The 18632-nt window shown below is 36.9% G+C and overlaps 1 protein-coding gene across 1 annotated transcript in view; it reads right to left on the bottom strand.

Annotated features, from left to right (window-relative positions):
• Positions 1 to 299: 299 nt before the first annotated feature.
• Positions 300 to 18632, bottom strand: part of LOC149289306 (glutathione S-transferase C-terminal domain-containing protein-like) — a 40566-nt gene continuing 22233 nt past the window's right edge. Inside the window, exons 5-11 of the mRNA XM_089490720.1 lie at positions 13683 to 13798; positions 11691 to 11735; positions 9436 to 9564; positions 5889 to 6022; positions 3484 to 3514; positions 839 to 908; positions 300 to 439 (exon numbers count right to left, since the gene is read on the bottom strand). Of these exons, the coding sequence (XP_089346846.1) occupies positions 300 to 439; positions 839 to 908; positions 3484 to 3514; positions 5889 to 6022; positions 9436 to 9564; positions 11691 to 11735; positions 13683 to 13798 (665 nt within the window). The remainder of the gene's footprint in view (positions 440 to 838; positions 909 to 3483; positions 3515 to 5888; positions 6023 to 9435; positions 9565 to 11690; positions 11736 to 13682; positions 13799 to 18632) is intronic.

Here is an 18632-nt window from a genome sequence, read left to right as displayed (position 1 = left end):
GCAAAATGATAAGAGGTGAAAGGACTAGAGCAAGTAATGGAAAAATACCAGGATCTTAAATATAGATTCTCAGTGAACATTTAAAAATGTTTAGTTTGCAACTTAAATGATTTAATAATCAAACGAGTACTTATTTGATGTGTTTGCAAATTAATTTAAGAGGGTCACTTAAAAGAGAATATTTTATTTAAAATGCAATACAGTAAGACAACTTTACACAATGTTCAGAATTGTTAATGTAATCTGTTCCACTTAAAACTGCAGGTGTTTAATATTTTGATAGCATGAACAATTTGATATCAACAGATTGGGGAACCGACAATCAAGTTGTTCTTTGGTGAGCAGCTTTCTGGTTCCATGGACACCACCTCTACTTTGTAAGCAACCTGTGCAGCTGCCCACGCTCGATCAAGGTCCACCAAACCCATACACTGCTTTCCTGCACAAAAGAATGTTAAAATATTAATGGTGGTTGGTTTTCTGAATAGAGAGAAAAAAGAAAACAAAAGACAGTAGAGAGAATGACCTGTATCAAGTGTGTTTTTATTTTTTTATTATTTTTTTTTTTAACACTACTCATCTTCTGACATATGTTGCTTTTGTTATACAATTGCAACAAGCAAAAAAATTATGATGTTAACGGAGCTCATGATATGGCTCTCCTTCCACATTTTAACTTTAGCAAGACTGCTGGCACAGTGTCTGCAGGAAAACAGGATGGGATTGGGGCTTACAAGGACCTGACCTTTCATTACCCCGCTAGAGTGTAGCTTCAACTTTAGGACATAAAACATTGTAGATTTCAATATATACATAATCCTTCTTGCAAAACACATACCTATCTTCCTCCGCTCAACAGGAAGCTGCGCCTCTGTCTGATCAGCAAATCTACAAAGGATCATATGTTCCTAAAAATAAATAAAAATAAACTGATGTACTTCTATTTCAAGGCTCTGCAGTATTTTTTGTTATTTTAATTTACAATGTACATATTCAATACGCAAATATATATGTACATTTTGCATCTGTTTATTAATGTATAGCGTGTGAAAATTCATATTTACTTCTATTGTTCTTTTTATAATGTCTAAACAAAAGATCATTTCACAAATGTTATCATTCACATTTTGCCATGAAATAAAGCAAGATTTTTTTTTTTTTTCATGTACATCAACTAATCATCTTAGCTCCAGAAAAACTATGCATTAGCTAAAGGTTTACTTAAGTGCTTTAACTTCATTAAGGATTTGCAAAAGTTTATTTTTGGTTAATGGTGAGTAGAATAAGCTCTGCAGTTGGGATCTGAAAGGGGGTATGAAAGGAAAAAAAGGGGGGGAAAAGTCTTCAAATTGCTAAATCCATCAAAGTAGGATTTAGCTTAAATAATTAATGGGCAAGCTGACTAAATCTGTGCGCCCATTCAAGGAGATAACGTCTGGCTACCAAAATGAAAGCTGGGCCCTCCGCCAATTATCCTGGCTAAGTCTATAAACAGGCCCATTAAGAGCACCACGGATATCTACGTGTACCTCGGTCCCTTACGCCAGGCATTCTCTCTCTTCAGCTTATGCAAACACAAATTTGCCTGCTGTTTGGAAAAGAGTGCTGGTTAGAGAGCTTTAGAAACTTATGTGAATAAAAAAAGGAATGCGATCAGTCTAAACTCTTCAAATAAAAAAAAAACTCTGAGAACTTGAACAGCCATAAAACTAAAATTGAAATGACAAGAGTTCGGCAGTCTTTACAAATTGCACGCTAACTCGTATCTACAGCAGTTTTAAATCTCTGCCTGCCAGAAGGTAATTAATAGGTGCGTACCCCAAAAGTAAGCTGCCCAATAATGTTACATATATATCTATATCTATATCTAATAGATAGATAGATAGATAATTACAATATCAGGATGTGTAGGAGAAAAAAAGCAAATCCATGATATTATTTGGAGATCAATTTAATATACTAGAATACTCCATCATCCTATTGTGGTGAAAGGCACCATTGTAACACGTTACAATCTAAGGTAAACATTGCATGTGGCAAAACGATTTTCCGATGCCTTTATATACTTCATACAGGTATCCTCCATACGCAAGGTAACACGGCAGTCGAGCATCAAGGCAAAGAGGTTAAAAGGGTTATGCATATCAGCAACACAGAGATATTTTTGTGGTCAAGTAGGATGTGTGTGAAAGAGAAAGATTGTCATATGAGAGCGTTAAAAGTGAGAATATAATCCAGTGACAACTGAATGCCTTAAACTGACTAAAGAGTTCTTTACATCAGATTTAATTAGCTAGAAGGTCACTAACCCCTCCAAGAAATAAAACCTCCCACACTGCTTAAAAAGATTTAAAAAGGCCTCTGTTTCAGGAGGAAACATATTGGTTCTGTGACAAATTCTGACTAAAAATCAATATTAACCCTTTCGTGACAAAAGCTGATTTTATTTTTTGTACCCTTCGTAACATTACTGCAGTGCTCGTGTTTAGCTGTAATTTTCTTATTTCTCATTTACTGAACGCACACAAGTATCAAATAATTTACTATGAAAAATCCCAAATATATGGTGAAAAATTTTGAAATAAATGACTTTTTCTGACTTTTACTTTTTAATGAAAAAATGCTAAATATAATCTACTGTTTGTCCTGAGTTTAGAAATACCTAATGTTTTTATTTTGTTATTACCAAGTTATGGTCCAAAAAGCACAAGTAACGTTTTGCTATTTCAAAACCATTTTTTCCAAATCTGGTCATTCTGCCCCATGTGCTATTTGGGACATCTTTGAAGCCGGCTAATACAATTTACCCCATCAAACCACATATGTTTGAAAACGAGACACCCCAGGGTATTTTAACTTCTTTCATCCACACCTTTTACCACCAGCCTTTAACAATGTTTGCAGTAGTATTTTTTGTGTGGTTTTTCCCCACACAAATTGTACTTCAAGTATGAATTTACAGCTCCTGGTATATGTCAAACAACACCCCAATATGTGTTCAGCAACATCTCTTTGGTACAGTGATACCCCCAGGTAAAAGGCCACTTTTGCGAGATGTGCATTTGTTTTGTTTTTGATTTGGACATCTAGTCAGTCTGTGCCCATGTCCTGGTTTTGGGACATCTTTGAACCTGGCTAATTCGATTTACCCCATCAAATCATACATTTATTAAAACTACCTAATATATCCCACCCACTGACAGGTGGCATGATAACAAGATTATCAGTGTTAGTCACTTCACCTGTCAGTGGTCATAATGTTATGGCTTATCGGAATATAATACTGTAATATGCAAACTATATATTGTCTAAACTATATCTAAACTAAATTACACAAAAGCACATATTTTACTTTGAATTAATTTACTCCCATAGGCTGGTTAGCTGTGTAACTACCAGTAAAAGCACATTTGTTTTTGTTACATTTGAGAGAATGCAGTTCAAGATTACAGGGATAAATATACAAAGAGAGCGTCAAAATACCTTGTAAGACAAAACCTCTTGGAACCGGTGACTGAAATGTTAAAAGGAAAATGAGTTAGTTCAACTGAATATCTGAACCCATAATTTTCTTCAAGGGCCAATGTTTAGAGATAGCATTTAAACAAAATTAATGTTAAGCCTGAAGGCAAACTTAAAGTGATAAAAACAAACTGGCAAATCACGTGTAAACATTTGTTGGAAGCATGTTAGGTTGTATGACAAAATACAGGGGTCTATGGACTTCCCCCAGAAAACCCCAATCTTTATCTGCAGAGTCCTAGTCATCTACTTAAAAAGAAGATGCACAGAAAACTTTAGGGGCTTTTCAGTGTTTGTCTACTGAGTATATCTTGGCTTTCAAGATCTGGTCCACACAGTGTGCTTTAGCTTCTTGTTTAAGTAACATCCATAGCCATCTGCCACTGTGATAAATTAGCAACTCTATGATTCTTTGCTAATGCTGCCAGACAACCCTAACCAAAGCAGAAAATCAGAAGAAATGAAGGCAAGACATAGTTATGTATTCCCTAAAGGTTGTTTTACCCTGAGAATTGCATAGAGATGGAAATGTATAATTTGCAGGTCTAACAAAACAAAAAAAAAGCTAACTTTTGATGTATCCGATCTCAGAAAGTCCCAGTAAAAAGCACGGACTGTCCTGGCAAGTCAATTTCTGTGAACGTTGTCCCCAGTGGCGGAACTACCGGGGTCGCAGGGGTCGCGACTGCGACCGGGCCCCGGCGGCAGGGGGGCCCAAGCCAAGGGGCCGCCCGAAATCTTTTTTACGTTTTTTTGTTTTTTTTTAAATAAGCGCAGGGGCGTCCAACATGCGGCCCGCGAGACCTCGAGGTGCAGCCCGCGTAAGATCGGCAGCCAGGGCAACCGATCTTACACGAGCCGCACCTCAAGCCCTGCTACTTACTTGTGGGAGGGTCTTCTGGACAGCACAGAGGAAGCGGAGTTCACGTGACATCCTACTTCCTCTGTGCTTTAGCAGAGAAGGCAGAGGGAGGCCGCGCCCCCTGCTGAAGTCTGTGAGCGGCATCGAGGAGCTGCAGGGCAGGTAAGGGGGTGGGGAGGGTGTTTGAATGAGTGTGTGTGATTGAGGGAATGCATCTGTGAATTAATGATTATATGAATAAATGAGTGTGTGTGTGTGTGTGTGTGATAGCATGGATGTGTAAGTGCTGGAACCTAGGCATGATGGGACTGTGATTGCTGTTAGCAATCACACTCCTATCATGCCAAGTCAGCCAGTACATGCTGAAACCTGGCTAGCTGCCCCCCTTGTGTATTGATGCTGCGAGCAGTATGGGGTCTGCACATCACTTACAGCCACCCTGTACCAGCATGTACTGGCTGACTTGGCATGATAGGAGTGTGATTGCTAACAGCGAGCACAGTCCCATCATGCCTAGGTACCAGCATTTACTGGTTGCCTGTATATGATAGGAGTGTGATTGCTGTTAGCAATCACACTCCTATCATGCCAAGTCATATTGCTAATTTTGTCCAATTGTGTGTTACCTACTTTTATTAAACATGTGAGTTTTTATTATTATTTTTAAAGGTGGGGGTCATTTTCGGTTTTGGCTAAGTGAACCCTGAATGTTTTGGTCCAGAATTTTCATTTTAGTTCATCCCTAGAATAAATCTAGGGAATCCTGAATTTGTAGTCGCAAAACTTTCAAGGCCCAGAAATCAGTGAGAGGAAGAGTAAAGGTTTTGTGTTATTTACTTTATTTTAATCTGCATATTTTATTAAAGGCCATATTTTTTGTCACAGTGAAAAATTAGTGCGGCCCTCGCACGTATACAATTCTGATGAAGTGGCCCACTGCAGAAAAAACTTGGACACCCCTGGATTATGCCCTTTGTACATGCGCCCCTTTTTCTTTGATTTTTTTTACAGATATGATTCAATATGTAAATTGAATTTGTTGAATTAGTTGAAAAAAAATTGTTGGGTAAAAATCATGTTTTTTTTGGGGGGGGGTGAGGGGGTGGGGGGGCCCTTAACAGATTCTCGCACCCGGGCCCTGAGGCGTCTAGTTACGCCCCTGGTTGTCCCCATTGAAATCAATGGGAAGCTAATTGGAAATTCTAGAGCAATGTCCTTGATATTTATAGGTAGCCACAAGGATACACTTAGGTTGAGCATCTTCTAACACCTCAATTGTTAAAAAGGTTTTGAACACATTACAGTGATGTCAGACATCAGAATATTTTATAAACAATAGCATTACTACAAACATATCACAAAACACACAAAAATCCTTTATCAGCACAATCAGAAATTCCTTCCAATAAAATGTATATTTACACGGCATTGACAGTCACAGCAGCAACAAACAGTTACAGTGTATATATATATATGAACTTAAATTTTGGGGGGTTTTTTTTACCTTCGGGGAAAGGTGGTCTTGACTGTGTTTTGTATAAATCCGTAGCAGCAAGGACAGATGACGAAAGCTGCCCTAGCTTTGATACAATGGTCAATCACCATGTCAGTCGCTACTCCACATGCGTGTAGAGCCACCTAAAGAGTCATGGAGAACCTCTGTGTTAATATAGCAGTTGATGCATTACATTAAAAACATTAAAACAATGCTTTTTTTTTTTTATTTTATTTTTATTTTTTTATATACGATCTGGTCTGATAACGTACATCGAAATGAACATCTGCAAGTATGGTCAGGTGTAACACCAGTGGTAAAGGCAAAAAACTAAACAAAAAAAACCCTAAGATTATCTTAATAAGTATTAAAAAATTCATGGCATGGAGAAACCAAAATAGTAATTGACTATTTCTACATTGTGTCAAACAGGCCAAAACGACCTTGAAGCTTTAGAAGGTCACATGACAAGATTTTTACTGACGTTATTATGACATTACCTTGTTATTTTGGCTTCTTTTGTCACACATGATCATTACAAAGCATAAAGAAAATAATATGGACAGGCTCTGAACTGCATTGATGAATAGATAATCAGGCAACTATCCTAAAATTCTGTAGCTAACTTAGGGTTCCCACCTTGTTCCATGCACTCTAGCCCTATTTCCATGTTAAATGAATATTGGCGTTCATTTTTTGTGAGCATTTTACTGCATGTAATTGGTGCAGGTTTCTTCCTCGTTATTGGCATTACAAATTTAGAGTTCTGCCTCATTTTTTTCCTCCCCATATCTCTGTTGAAAGCAGGGAGCATACCACACTACGCATCTTGCACATGCTCCCATTCTTGCTGAGCTCACATCTGAACGCTGCTGCCTCAATTACATTTACTGGAGTGCAACTGAACAATATTTATTGCATATACATTAATGATCATAGATTTATCCTTTAAATAGAAAACTTCTAAAATACATCCTAAATTGGTCAATCCCAGTAGAATATACCATATATGTATATTAATGAAAAGGGATTTCTATGTATATACGTTCCCATTACTGTACCGAATTTACTGGGACAGTCCCAACAACCATTCTAGGCAAACGTACCATTTACTAGGAATACCACCAGCTTTTGAATGCACAGTGATTGGCCCGTGATCCAATGTCAACGTAATGGGTGACAAATAAATAATCAGCAGTTTGTCTTGTAAGATAAATTTATAAAGATGGGACAAAGTGGCCTGCTGTGATAAGAAACCAAAGGACAGTATATGCCTTTCAGTCATACGTTACTGTTGTAGACTTAATGAGGAAATAAAATACGTTGTATTTCTGCGAGGTTAACATATTGATCCCGAGGCTTTTGGAAGGCTAATGGGAGGTTAAGAGTAAGACCTGGGTTAATAAAGGTAAGCCCTAGTTTGGAAAATAAGTCTCAAACTTAATCTGATGGATAAACCAAACTGCGAAGTTGGGCATGATAGGACAATATGTGGTTATTGCATAAGAAAACGTGTGCGTTGGATAACTAGTGTATGGGAACTATATGGTGTATGTATAGATAGGGAACATTTGTTTCAATGAGTTGATAAAGTTAAAGAGTGCCACGGTCTGTAGCACAGGATTACACGTGACTCTAGCAAATCTCCTACTATAATAGCTTCCTCTAATGTTATAGCATTTTGAGGAGGAGAGGGAGTACCTTAAGGTCAAACCTAAAGTGATGATTGTAATCCACCCTTGCATTACATTTATATGTGGTATTGTGGGAGAGCAGAGCCTGACAGCTTGCTTTCATCACTGGGCTAAAAACACATTACAGGTCACATTCTTCCTACATCTTTATGAAGCTTTCTCATCTGGTACCATGTTTACCCAAGTTGTGCCTCAAAAAATGAGAATTCCTTAGTGACATACAGTTGCACACTATTCTAGTTGGGCAAATTTGTGTTCTTTCACTTTTTAAAACATTAGGTAGGAATGCAGCTTAATTTTTTTAAATGACATGTCTGCAAACATGTACAGTCCTTAAACAGGATCATTTGGTAGGTTTTCGTTGTGTTATTCTCAAATGCATTTGTAAATAATCCACTCTGTGTAAAGCCTATGTTCTCTCTGCACATTTGCCATATTACTATACAGCTGTAAAGAATAAACTCATTTGGCAAGGACTACATGGTTAATAATAATAATAATAATAATATTCTGCTACACCTATGGGTTCGGAAGTAAGATGCAAATTCCTATTACACTAAATCCAAGGATGCTTATTGCATACCTCCCAACATTACTAATGTCCGGAGTGTCACTTTTCTTTTTGAAGGTATGGGCGGTAAGAAAAATAAAAAGGTCCAGTTATTTATTTTATTTGGTTTCGCATACATGGGAGGGAACAAAATCTATTTTTACCATAACATGCGATAACTTTTACCTTAAACCAGCTTAAGGTGAACAGCTTAACTTGTGCTGAAAAAAATATATGTTTCCTTGGGTAAACTGCCTATATGGTTGTAAATCTATCTATAGCAAAAACTTTAGGGATTTACTACACGGTAAGCTACAAAGGCTTTTCCGTTCTCAATAAAGCTATTCAGATACTAATGTGTAATTGTCTTCTGGAATAACGTGGAACTGTAACTTCCTAGTCACCTTCTAGGACAAATGAGAAGAGATCATTGTGATTAACATCAGACACTGTTCACTTCATTCAACTTTGCTTGTGCCCACTATTAAAATAGGATGTAGAGACAGTCTAATGTCCATGACACTGCTACTATAGAAAAATGAATATGGACGTACCCTGTGTACTATGCAAAACTCTTTTGTAAAAAAAATGAAAAAATACAACACTTACCTGTTACAGAAGTTATGTTCATGCTGCAAAATCTCCTTTCGTCCTTTGATCCAAAATGTCTTGCCACTGATTGGCTGATTCATTAGTGGCAGTAAAGTACTTTGGCTGATTAAGCTGATTTCATTGGGAGTACTTCACTGCCGCTAATGAATCAGCCAATCAGTGGCAGACAAGTGCATTCAAATCATCGGGAAGACTTTACGCATACTGTGTCCTGGGGTTTAAACAGAATGCATCTACTGTAGCTGGGGAATGGGGCATTTGCAAAACTGACCACACGTCCAACATGTAAAGGGACAGTGCACCTATCATATTTAATATGATGTCAACATGACCACTTATATTATAGAAATTCAGCTCATTGAAGAATATTCATGTTTAGCTTCCTTCCTTGGCCCAACTACACTACTTGTTCCACCTATTTCTGCTTCCAGTTGTTTTATATGTTCTATGTCCATGCCCCAAAATGCACATAAATGCAAGCAGACTTGCCAAATGAAATGTGTAAAAAAGTCAGTAAATTAAATAAACAAAACATGTAGGTCCTTAAGGATCTGTTTACGATCCCAATGATGCCTGTAGAGACCACAAGATGCGTTGTATTAGATAATTAGTTTAAACCCATGCCCCCCCATTCAGTCTAAATGAAACATGGCCCAACACATTTCAAAGTTGATTAAGGACGATTCATAAAAAAATTTACCCCAATGTTGAAATTCCCTATAAAGTAGTCCAGGTTTGCTTGGATGAACCATATATTACATAATCCAAGTTCTTTACTTCTTTCCTTAGCACGCATAAGAGATTCTTCTTTGTTTTCTATTAGAATGACCTGTTTTCATAAACAAAAATTTGTATTATTATTAAAATACAGACAACAACAATATTTTCTATTGGTCGTAATTCACAGATACAAGTCACTCAAACTGCACCTAATCCATTTTCTTGAGAAAAAAAAAATCCTTGAACAATTTACATTTTATAACATGACAAAAAAAGCAAAGCTTCCGGAAGGTTCATTTTCGACCTGTAGCAAAAGAAAAAAAATGAAACATTTGGGCAGATTGCTCTTCATCAAAATACCAGCTTTTCAATGAGACGGAAAAAGACTGGATCAGGATGCGACTGGATCAAGTCCGGCTTTCACTGTAAGATGAAGTCAGTCAAGCATTGCTAACGCAAAGATCTTGCATAATTATTTAGTCTATACTGTTTGGATTTTGGTGCTAAAAAGAAGACACAAAATAATAAAGGTGACCTTATTCTTTAGAGTATAAAAACTGATTTGGAAGTTTTAAAAGCAATTGCAATAAAAATATTTCCATTTGTATTCCCAGTTACTGATCTAATTGTCTGTGTTAATTATCCCTCCTCATCCTAATTGGTTCTTCATATAATACTTCTGTAATCTTTCTATATATTAATGCAAAAAAAGGAAATAAAAGATGCCTAAGAAATATGCCCGAAATGCCCATTCTATGATTGAGTTTCACAATAGGTTTCATTTATCATTATAAAGATCCTAGATCGGGGGACCTAGATCTTACTCTTGTAGTCAGACCTCTATTTGAGGTCTGATTATAAGACAGCCTCAAATATAAGATGGTATATATATATATATATATATATATATATATATATATATATATATATATATATGTAGAAACCTCCTGTATGGCTAAAACAAATTTACAAATCTAGCGCCCTCTCTTTCAAGCAATTTCTGGATATGGTTTTGCTTTTAAAACCATTATATTGGTCATTGATTTGCAAACTTTTTTCCATATCATTTCAGGAGGGCACCACTGGATTACAAGTCAAGTCTCATTTTGGGAGCTAAAAGTTCTCATAATAATTAACGGATGTATTCTTCGCACGTACTGAAATCCATCACCTACATTTGATTTAACCCAAATTTCCTACACCGCTTCCCGACACTTTTTCCGTACACCAGTCACTGATGCATTAGAGATTGTGCTTTACCATGTAGAACAGATTTTCTTTTGTGCTCCGTGCAGGAAATGAGAGGTTAGATGAATATGCGAGGACATTTCCGCAATTTCTATCTTTTTTTTTTTTACACTACTGTGCTGTGGGAAATCAGCAAAGGCCGTCAACTATCACTCATACAGCTGGCATACTGTGCTATTTTGTATTATTAAAAGCCCACAATCTTCCTTTGAAAGGGTTATTCAAATAGCAAACCTGAACAGATAACCACAGATAATACCAATTCTGGCAAACATTTTATTTTCCCAAAAAGAGCTACAAAAATTGAACATAGGAACTAATGTGTAATCAGAGTTTGTGATAACAAGATCTATTGCTTTTACACACACACACACGCATATACATAAACATACATACATTCACGCACGTACACAGTATATACAGCTGTCTTGTGTTGGCCGGTATCACTGCAGAGTGAAACAATTACTGCGCAGTACAAAGATAAAAATATAAATTATGTTGCTACAAAGAGGTAACTACAATTCTAATTAAGATAGATTTCAGCCAGTACGAGGATAAATATAAAGCATGTTGCTACAAAGAGGTAACAACAATACCAATTAAGATATATATCCTTAATGGCGGAAATCTTTTTTTTTTTTTTTTTTTTACGCAAAGCCAAACATTTGTATGATTTTGCCATTTGCCTAAATCCTTTCTTTGTTAAAATAAAGAATGTTGATCAAAAACGTCGTCCAGCCAACATCCAACAATGGAGATCCTTTATTTAAGGGTAATGGAAAGGGTGAGACTGAAGGGTGAATGAGAGATTAAGCAAAATTCTATAGGGACCATAATCTCACTCAGACCCCGATTAAAAATGAGTGCACCTTTAAGGATGGCCTTTTGTTTTTCTTAATCCCTCTCCAACCATATACATAGAATGTAGTGTTTGCTTAATAACAGGAAAGCTGGTGTTCTTTTTTTAATGCAATCAGGACATTTTACCTGACATAATGGCAGCATATGAGCCAAGACAATTCCAACGTGCCCCTGTGAAAGAGAAAGCAAAGAGTGAACCTCACTAATCCTTTACAACTTCCTATGTATTTAGGTTTCAGTTACACCAATTGGTCTCATACGTATGCAAAACACTTCTTTTTACATTTGCCAATGTGTAGTAGTATTTGTTCACCAAACCATGGTGTACTGATTAGGCTTCAATAGATTATAATCTCCAACAGTATAAGAGATTTAAAAAAAAAGTGGGTTCTAGATGCACTCACTGCTTTGCCCTAGAAAATCTCATATTTAAAGTTAAGGTATCCTTAATGCATTTTAATGGTCTGTGACTGGTATACGACATCATTATAACGTAATAATAATGAAAAAAAATATCCTGGCAATTGAAATGCCCTTCTGTTTAGATAAGTGATATTCTGCTTAATTGTTTAGCTTTTCCTCATGGACACAAGTTCTGTAAGTGTCCTCCTCCTAACCATGAATGTTAAACAAGCAGACCTGTTAGTCCACTGAATCAAATAACAGTAAAAGTAACTAGACATCAAGATTTTATATTGGGAAGGTCTAGCAGACTAGGGAGTGATAGAAGTGATCATGTGATCCAGCCAGTCGATGTCTTTTGAACAGCCTCAATGTTATTTGATATTCTAATTTATTTTCCAGCTCACAATAACAATAAAAGGTGACAAATGTTACTTTTGTAACCTAATTGGTTACGCATGAAAATAGATAGTCTTTAGGGAACATATAGTCGTGTAAAAAATATATTTTTTTGGATTTTATGATCTTGCATATGATAATCATCTGTCCCCCAGTTCTAAAAATGATGTAAATACAACCTCAGATGAACAACACCACATAACATACACCGTGTAAGATTTGTTCAACAAAAATAAAGCCAAAATGGACAAACCGTGTATGAGAAGTACACCTTATGATTTAGGTAGCTTGTAGAACCATCTTTAGCAGCAATTACTTGAAATAACGGTTTTCTGCGTGACTTTATAAGTAACTCATAATTGTGGAATAATTTCGGCCCACTCTTCTTTACAACGTTGCTTCAGTTCATTGATGTTTACAAGCATTTGCTTATGCACAGCTCTCATAAGGTCCTGCCGCAGTATTTCAATCGGGAGGAGGTCTGGACTTTGACTGGGCCATTGCAAAACCTTGATTCTTTCTTTCAGTCATTCTGTTGTAAATTTGCTGGTGTGCTTGGGATCTTTGTCCTGTTGCATGGCCAAATTTTGGTCAAGCTTTAGCTGTCGGACAGATGGCCTTACATTTGGTAAGGCCATCTTACATTTTGGTATACAGAGGAGTACACGGTCGACTCAATAACTGCAAGGTTCCCAGGTCCTGTGGCTGCAAAACAAGCTCACATCTTCACCCCTCCACCACCGGGCTTGACAGTTCGCATGAGGTGTTTGTGCAGATATGCTGTGTTTGGTTTTATGGCATTATGGCCAAACATCTCCAGTTGGTTTGTTGCAAATGCAACTTTGCAAACCTAAGCTGTGCTGTCATATTCTTTTTAGAGAGAAGAGGCTTTCTCCTAGCAACACTTCCAAACAAACCACATGTGTTCAGTCGTTATCTAATTGTACTTTCATGAACTTTAACATTTAACATGTTACTTGAGGCCTGTATAGTCTGTGATGTAAACTTTTTTCCCCACACATGGCTTCTCCATTTTGGCTTTATTTTTGATGAATAAATCTTACACTGTATTTCATGCGGTGTTGTATTTACCTTATTTTTAGGCCTGCTAAGCAACATATGAAGGTGAGTATGTCCTGATATGTAAAACCATATAATTCAAAACCATAGAATGTAACTTATACATTTCTATACAAGTAATTTACTCTTCCCATATGAGATGCCCCATTGTAAAGCTTAAATGAGTTTACTGTTTTCTCAAATGTGTAGGGCAGACTGTTTAAAGGAATTTGGGGAAAGCCTTGTGCAACATATTACCCCACCACTGCAAAAGTCCACAACAGTGTCTCCAGGCTTAGCCATATTGGTCACCACAGATAACAGATTATTAAGTTGCTGTTGCTTCCTCAGAGCCCGGTCACTGGACATTTTCCCTATGGAAAAGAAATAACATGTGTATTAAATGTTACTAATATCAAGTTACCAACTATGCTTCCATGGATTTACCCCATTTCTAAACCCAATAAGAAGCAATTGACTGACTGTATTACCTGTATCACTGAATATGCAAATCAACAGCAAACCTTAAACATTATGGTCATGCTCATGTACTATGGTTTATGTCGATTTGTTCAGACACTAAAAGTATGGGAAATATGATTGCGTATCTAGAATCCTATTCAACTTTAAATACCGGATAAAGAAGACATGTCTGCTGAATGAAACTCTAAGATTTTACAAAAACACCTGAAAGCAACATGCAGACTTTTCAAAAGCTTTTGTCTGCTGCTATGGAAACAAAATGTAACACATCAATGACTTCTGCTTGTTACATTACTGCACCTGGAATTAAACTTTTCCTGAGAAAAAATGAATTTGACAGAATATAAAGTATGATTTCTTGGAAGGATTTAGACAGTGAAGCAGAATAAGGATGATGTACATTGTTCTTCATTTTGTTACATAACCGATACATAGAAGTAAGTGGAATGGCAAACTTAACCATGAATTTTGTCGCTTCCATCTTTATTCAATGAATGATGTGACCCAGTTGAGGACAATTTAAGTTTTTGTTTTTTTTGTTTTTATTTTATTTGTTTTAACCTAAATACTGGGAGACCCTCCAATAATATATATTTCTGGGTTTTCATCTATTTTTTTAATATACAATGCTGGTGTGTCAATTATAAAACATATTTGTGTGCTTTGTATCCATTTTTCCAATGTTTTTTTTCTTCAATATCTGACAAAAAACAAATATTTCTACAATTTTTTTCTTTGCACACCTTGTTTTAAAAAAAAAAAAAAATTCTAGATTTTACGCTGATCAAGTACCCCTAATTTATCCCAGGCAAGAACACTTAATATCTTTTGCCCATCAAGTGTCAGCTCTATTTGGTGCAAGCTAACATAAAAATAAGATTGTTAATAAAATTTCATACCAATACCACAATATAGTACGATTAAAATTAAAACAGGGGTGTAACCACCATGATTAAATTAAGTCTCTTACAATGCCAATGATGCAGGTATACAAACAATAGTAGAACTACTGGTGAAACAATCTTGATTCTCTGCAAGAAACGCGGAGCACTTAGTTATGCGCAACACATACACAGAAAAAAATAAATAAATCACAAAACAACTTTTTTTTAAAGTCTTGGCCCACTGTACATCTTATTTAGCTGGTGTTTGCAAACAGAAGAATATCAGCCCATTCTGGGAATTAAAAGGATTATTCCATAAACTATTTCATTGTACATAGACAAAAAAACTGACAGGTTTGTAGAAGCATAAAATACTGGTTCTTTGGCTTTTAAAACAGGAATGTCGTAGTATGACATTTAGTCATCCCATACAATACCAGCATTTAGGAAAATGCTACTAGATGATGTCAATCGATCTGTTTTAACACGAGTCAAGGCTAATGCAGGATAAAACTCTCTGGCACTTTCAAAGCAGAGAGCAACCAAGCTTTGTAGATTGTGGGAGCTCAGATGCCATTCAGGAAGGGAAAATTATTTAGTGCCGGTTGTGTACCACCTAACCAATGCATTCACCAATTGCAGTGCCATTAAATTATCCACAGGACTGATCCTGGGTTTCCCAGGGCATTTAAGAAAAAAGAAAAAAAAAACCGCTACACTTTTATATTCTTTAGTTAACGTCCTTTATCTAAAAAGCTCCCTAAATATTATAAATGTATTTCTATATTTTACTCCCCTACACATGATCCTCTGTTTGTGAAGCTAGTTCTCATGACTTGGAAACCTCTTGGAGATCAGAAAACCACATCGATTTCACCACAAGTGGGCATCATAAATATGTGTCAAATGTCCTTAAACAAATAACACATTGTTGTCAAAGATAGTTAAATGTTTACTCTCGGCCGAAAATGAGGTCTATGCGGCCCAATGGCATCTTATCGCTGTGAAGCTTGCACACTGTGCGAGGAAACTCTTTTCCCCGGGCAGGAGAAAGCATTTCATTACGCACTGTGCAGGTGCCACAGTGGTAAGCTGCATGCCTGTGTCAGGCAGCCATCAGGCAACATAAACATCAGCGCGGCCCCTGGATCAGAGATATCTGCAGGTGAGGTAAGGCGTGAGTGACTAAATTAATTAATGTATAAGAGTTTGGGGACAGGAATGGGACAGGCAGGCTGTCTGGGGCAGAGGTGGCACAGACAAGCAGTTTGGGCGCAAAGGTGGCACAGACAAGCTGTTTGGGCTCAAAGGTGGCACTTTCTTGTGACGTTGGGGTGCACCTGGGGAATTTTCGTACCAAGGCCCTGTGGTTTCTAGTTACACCCCTGGTGCTGCCTGTGGGCAAATCAGCTGAACCACACTATCACAGAAACACAACTCTCCAGCACAAATTATTTTAGTCAGCAAAGATTACTTTATTATGTTACACTCATTTGTATTTGGGGTTTCAAATAGTTACTTTCCCCTGAACCAGAAACACTTTCTGCAAGGTATCGGTTCACAAGAGCATTCACTATACATCCAACATTATCTAAGGGTTTTCATCAGCCTTTTGCAAATTACCTCAGTGACGGTTATCCCTGTCAGCTTGTGGGAAAGCGATCAGCCTGAGGTGAATTCACGCAAATGCAATTGATAGATGGGTCCCCACAGTAAATACAAACATGAAAAGTCAGGAACTGACATGTACTTGTAACCTTGCCCGATCTCCCCACCTCATGTTCACCTCTTTCTCCCTGAATAAACCAGAGATATTAACTGGTGAGGTATTTCAGGAAAATAGATTGCGCGTTGAGAAAATTGTGCGGAAAGCTTGTTAGCCGCAGCATGTCTGCATATTAAAGCTTTACACCATGCTTTCAACACAGTCATTATTAAAAGATAAGGAAAAGGAGCCTAAAACGGTCTTATTTTTCTTTCTGGACAGATGGGAACATATGTAGACAATTCGTTGTTTTTAGGTTTTGAGGCTGAACAGCAGTTAGAAAGCCTTGTGCGTTATTGTAAAGTTATTTACTTTTGTTACTAAAAAAATTTAGATGTCACCATCTGAATATTTGGCACCACCGATCACTGATTAAAAATCACTGTTTTTAGAACATGTAGGAATTAAAAGCTGTGAGCCTAGTCATCAGATTACTTATCTGCCTCACCGGTGAGGTCAAGCCTTTGTGTTAGAATACTATCTTGTTAGTCAAAAGGGCAATCCAACAGAATGTTTTTTTTGTTTGTTTGTTTTTTTATAACATCTTATCTGGGAAACTAGCTTCTTTAAATAGATTCATTCATTCATTCTTAGGAAAACAAAGATATGAAAAAGAACAATGTATCCATTGGGACAATTTGTACAGCGTATTTACTTAGGTGGTAAGGGTTAACCGAGAGGGCTTAACATTTGACAAGTATTTTATTTCATCTGTATATCTCAGGTTCTGCTCTAAACAAATTGGTACAGCAACTGTAATTTGTATGCACTTGCACCTCATTCAGAATCAGACACATCACCAATACCAATTACCACCCAGCAATCATAGCACATCATCTAGGGTTACCTGCCCCAAGAAAATACAATTTAAAACAATTTATATATATATATATAACAAAAAAACGTTAGCACAAAATCATTATCGGTTATAAATAGTGTAAGATTCTACTTCAGGTATTACTCATCCCAAAATATATTTAGGAGTATATACAGTACATTTCTCCCATGTTTCAAATAGTAGAGCACAATAGTTCTGAAAGAATATTCCATTCAAACTCAAGGAAATTATTATTATTTATTGTTTTATATAGCACCATCAAATTCCGTAGCGCTGTACAATGGGTGGACAGGACATAACAAGCAGTATGTAACATAACAATTTGGCTTACAGAGACAAGTGAGGAGGGCCCTGCTCAGACGAGCTTACAATCTAGAGGAATAAGGTTTAGTTTAGCACAACAGGAGAATCTATTACCGTGAAAGCAAAACCATCTCCTGTTACTAAGATTTCATTTAATGGTTACACTCAACAATGTGTACTTATTCTTTCATATGTGTGAAATATAACTTAATGGTATGGTTACATACTTCCTGATAAACCCCCCCCCCCAAAAAAGAGAAAGACAGCTGTATGGTAAGGGATAGAATTGCTGAGTGGGGACCAGTTGGGTTGTGTGACGCCACATTAAAGGCACTGTGCGTAATTTGCATTGAAGATACATTGAGAGAGAGTCTGTGTGTTAGTGACTGTGTATTAGTGCCCCACCCCATCTGCCTGTGCTGCGAACCATTAGTAGTAAACTGTGCAGAAAAGTGTTTTAGGGAGGAGGCTATACATGTGCTTGTGTTCACCTTGCAATCACCTTCTCAAGTCCATTAAGAGTAATCCCTAGGATGTTATAATTATTTCATACCATTCCAACTTACATACCTAAAGCATCTTTTCAGTCGTTGCAGACTAGGGTTTTAAGACAGGCGTCTTAAGGCCAGAGATAAAAACGCGTGTTACTATCTTGCCCAAAGATAAGAGGTGGCCTAGCGCTCCATGGACATACCTTTTGAAAGCCACTGAGTGGATCAGTAACCTGTACACCAGGCTATTTATTAACCTAGAAAAGTCTTGGACACCTTTACCACTATAAAATTGTTTGTGGTAAGGTCACATGTTTCTAGGTAACTTGCAAAATCTCACATGTTTATTGAATATGTGTAAGCATAAGTGGTGTGAGAGAGTTTGTATGTGTGCGTTAGTGTGTTTACATGTGTGTACTAGAGTGTCTGTTGGAAGGGGTTTAG

This window comes from Sceloporus occidentalis, unplaced genomic scaffold (assembly GCF_023333645.1).
Source record: "Sceloporus occidentalis isolate IW3139 unplaced genomic scaffold, rSceOcc1.0.p SCAF_46, whole genome shotgun sequence".
Lineage (NCBI taxonomy): Eukaryota > Metazoa > Chordata > Lepidosauria > Squamata > Phrynosomatidae > Sceloporus > Sceloporus occidentalis.
Note: the sequence above shows the minus strand (reverse complement) of the source record. Positions and strands in the feature narration are given on the sequence as shown.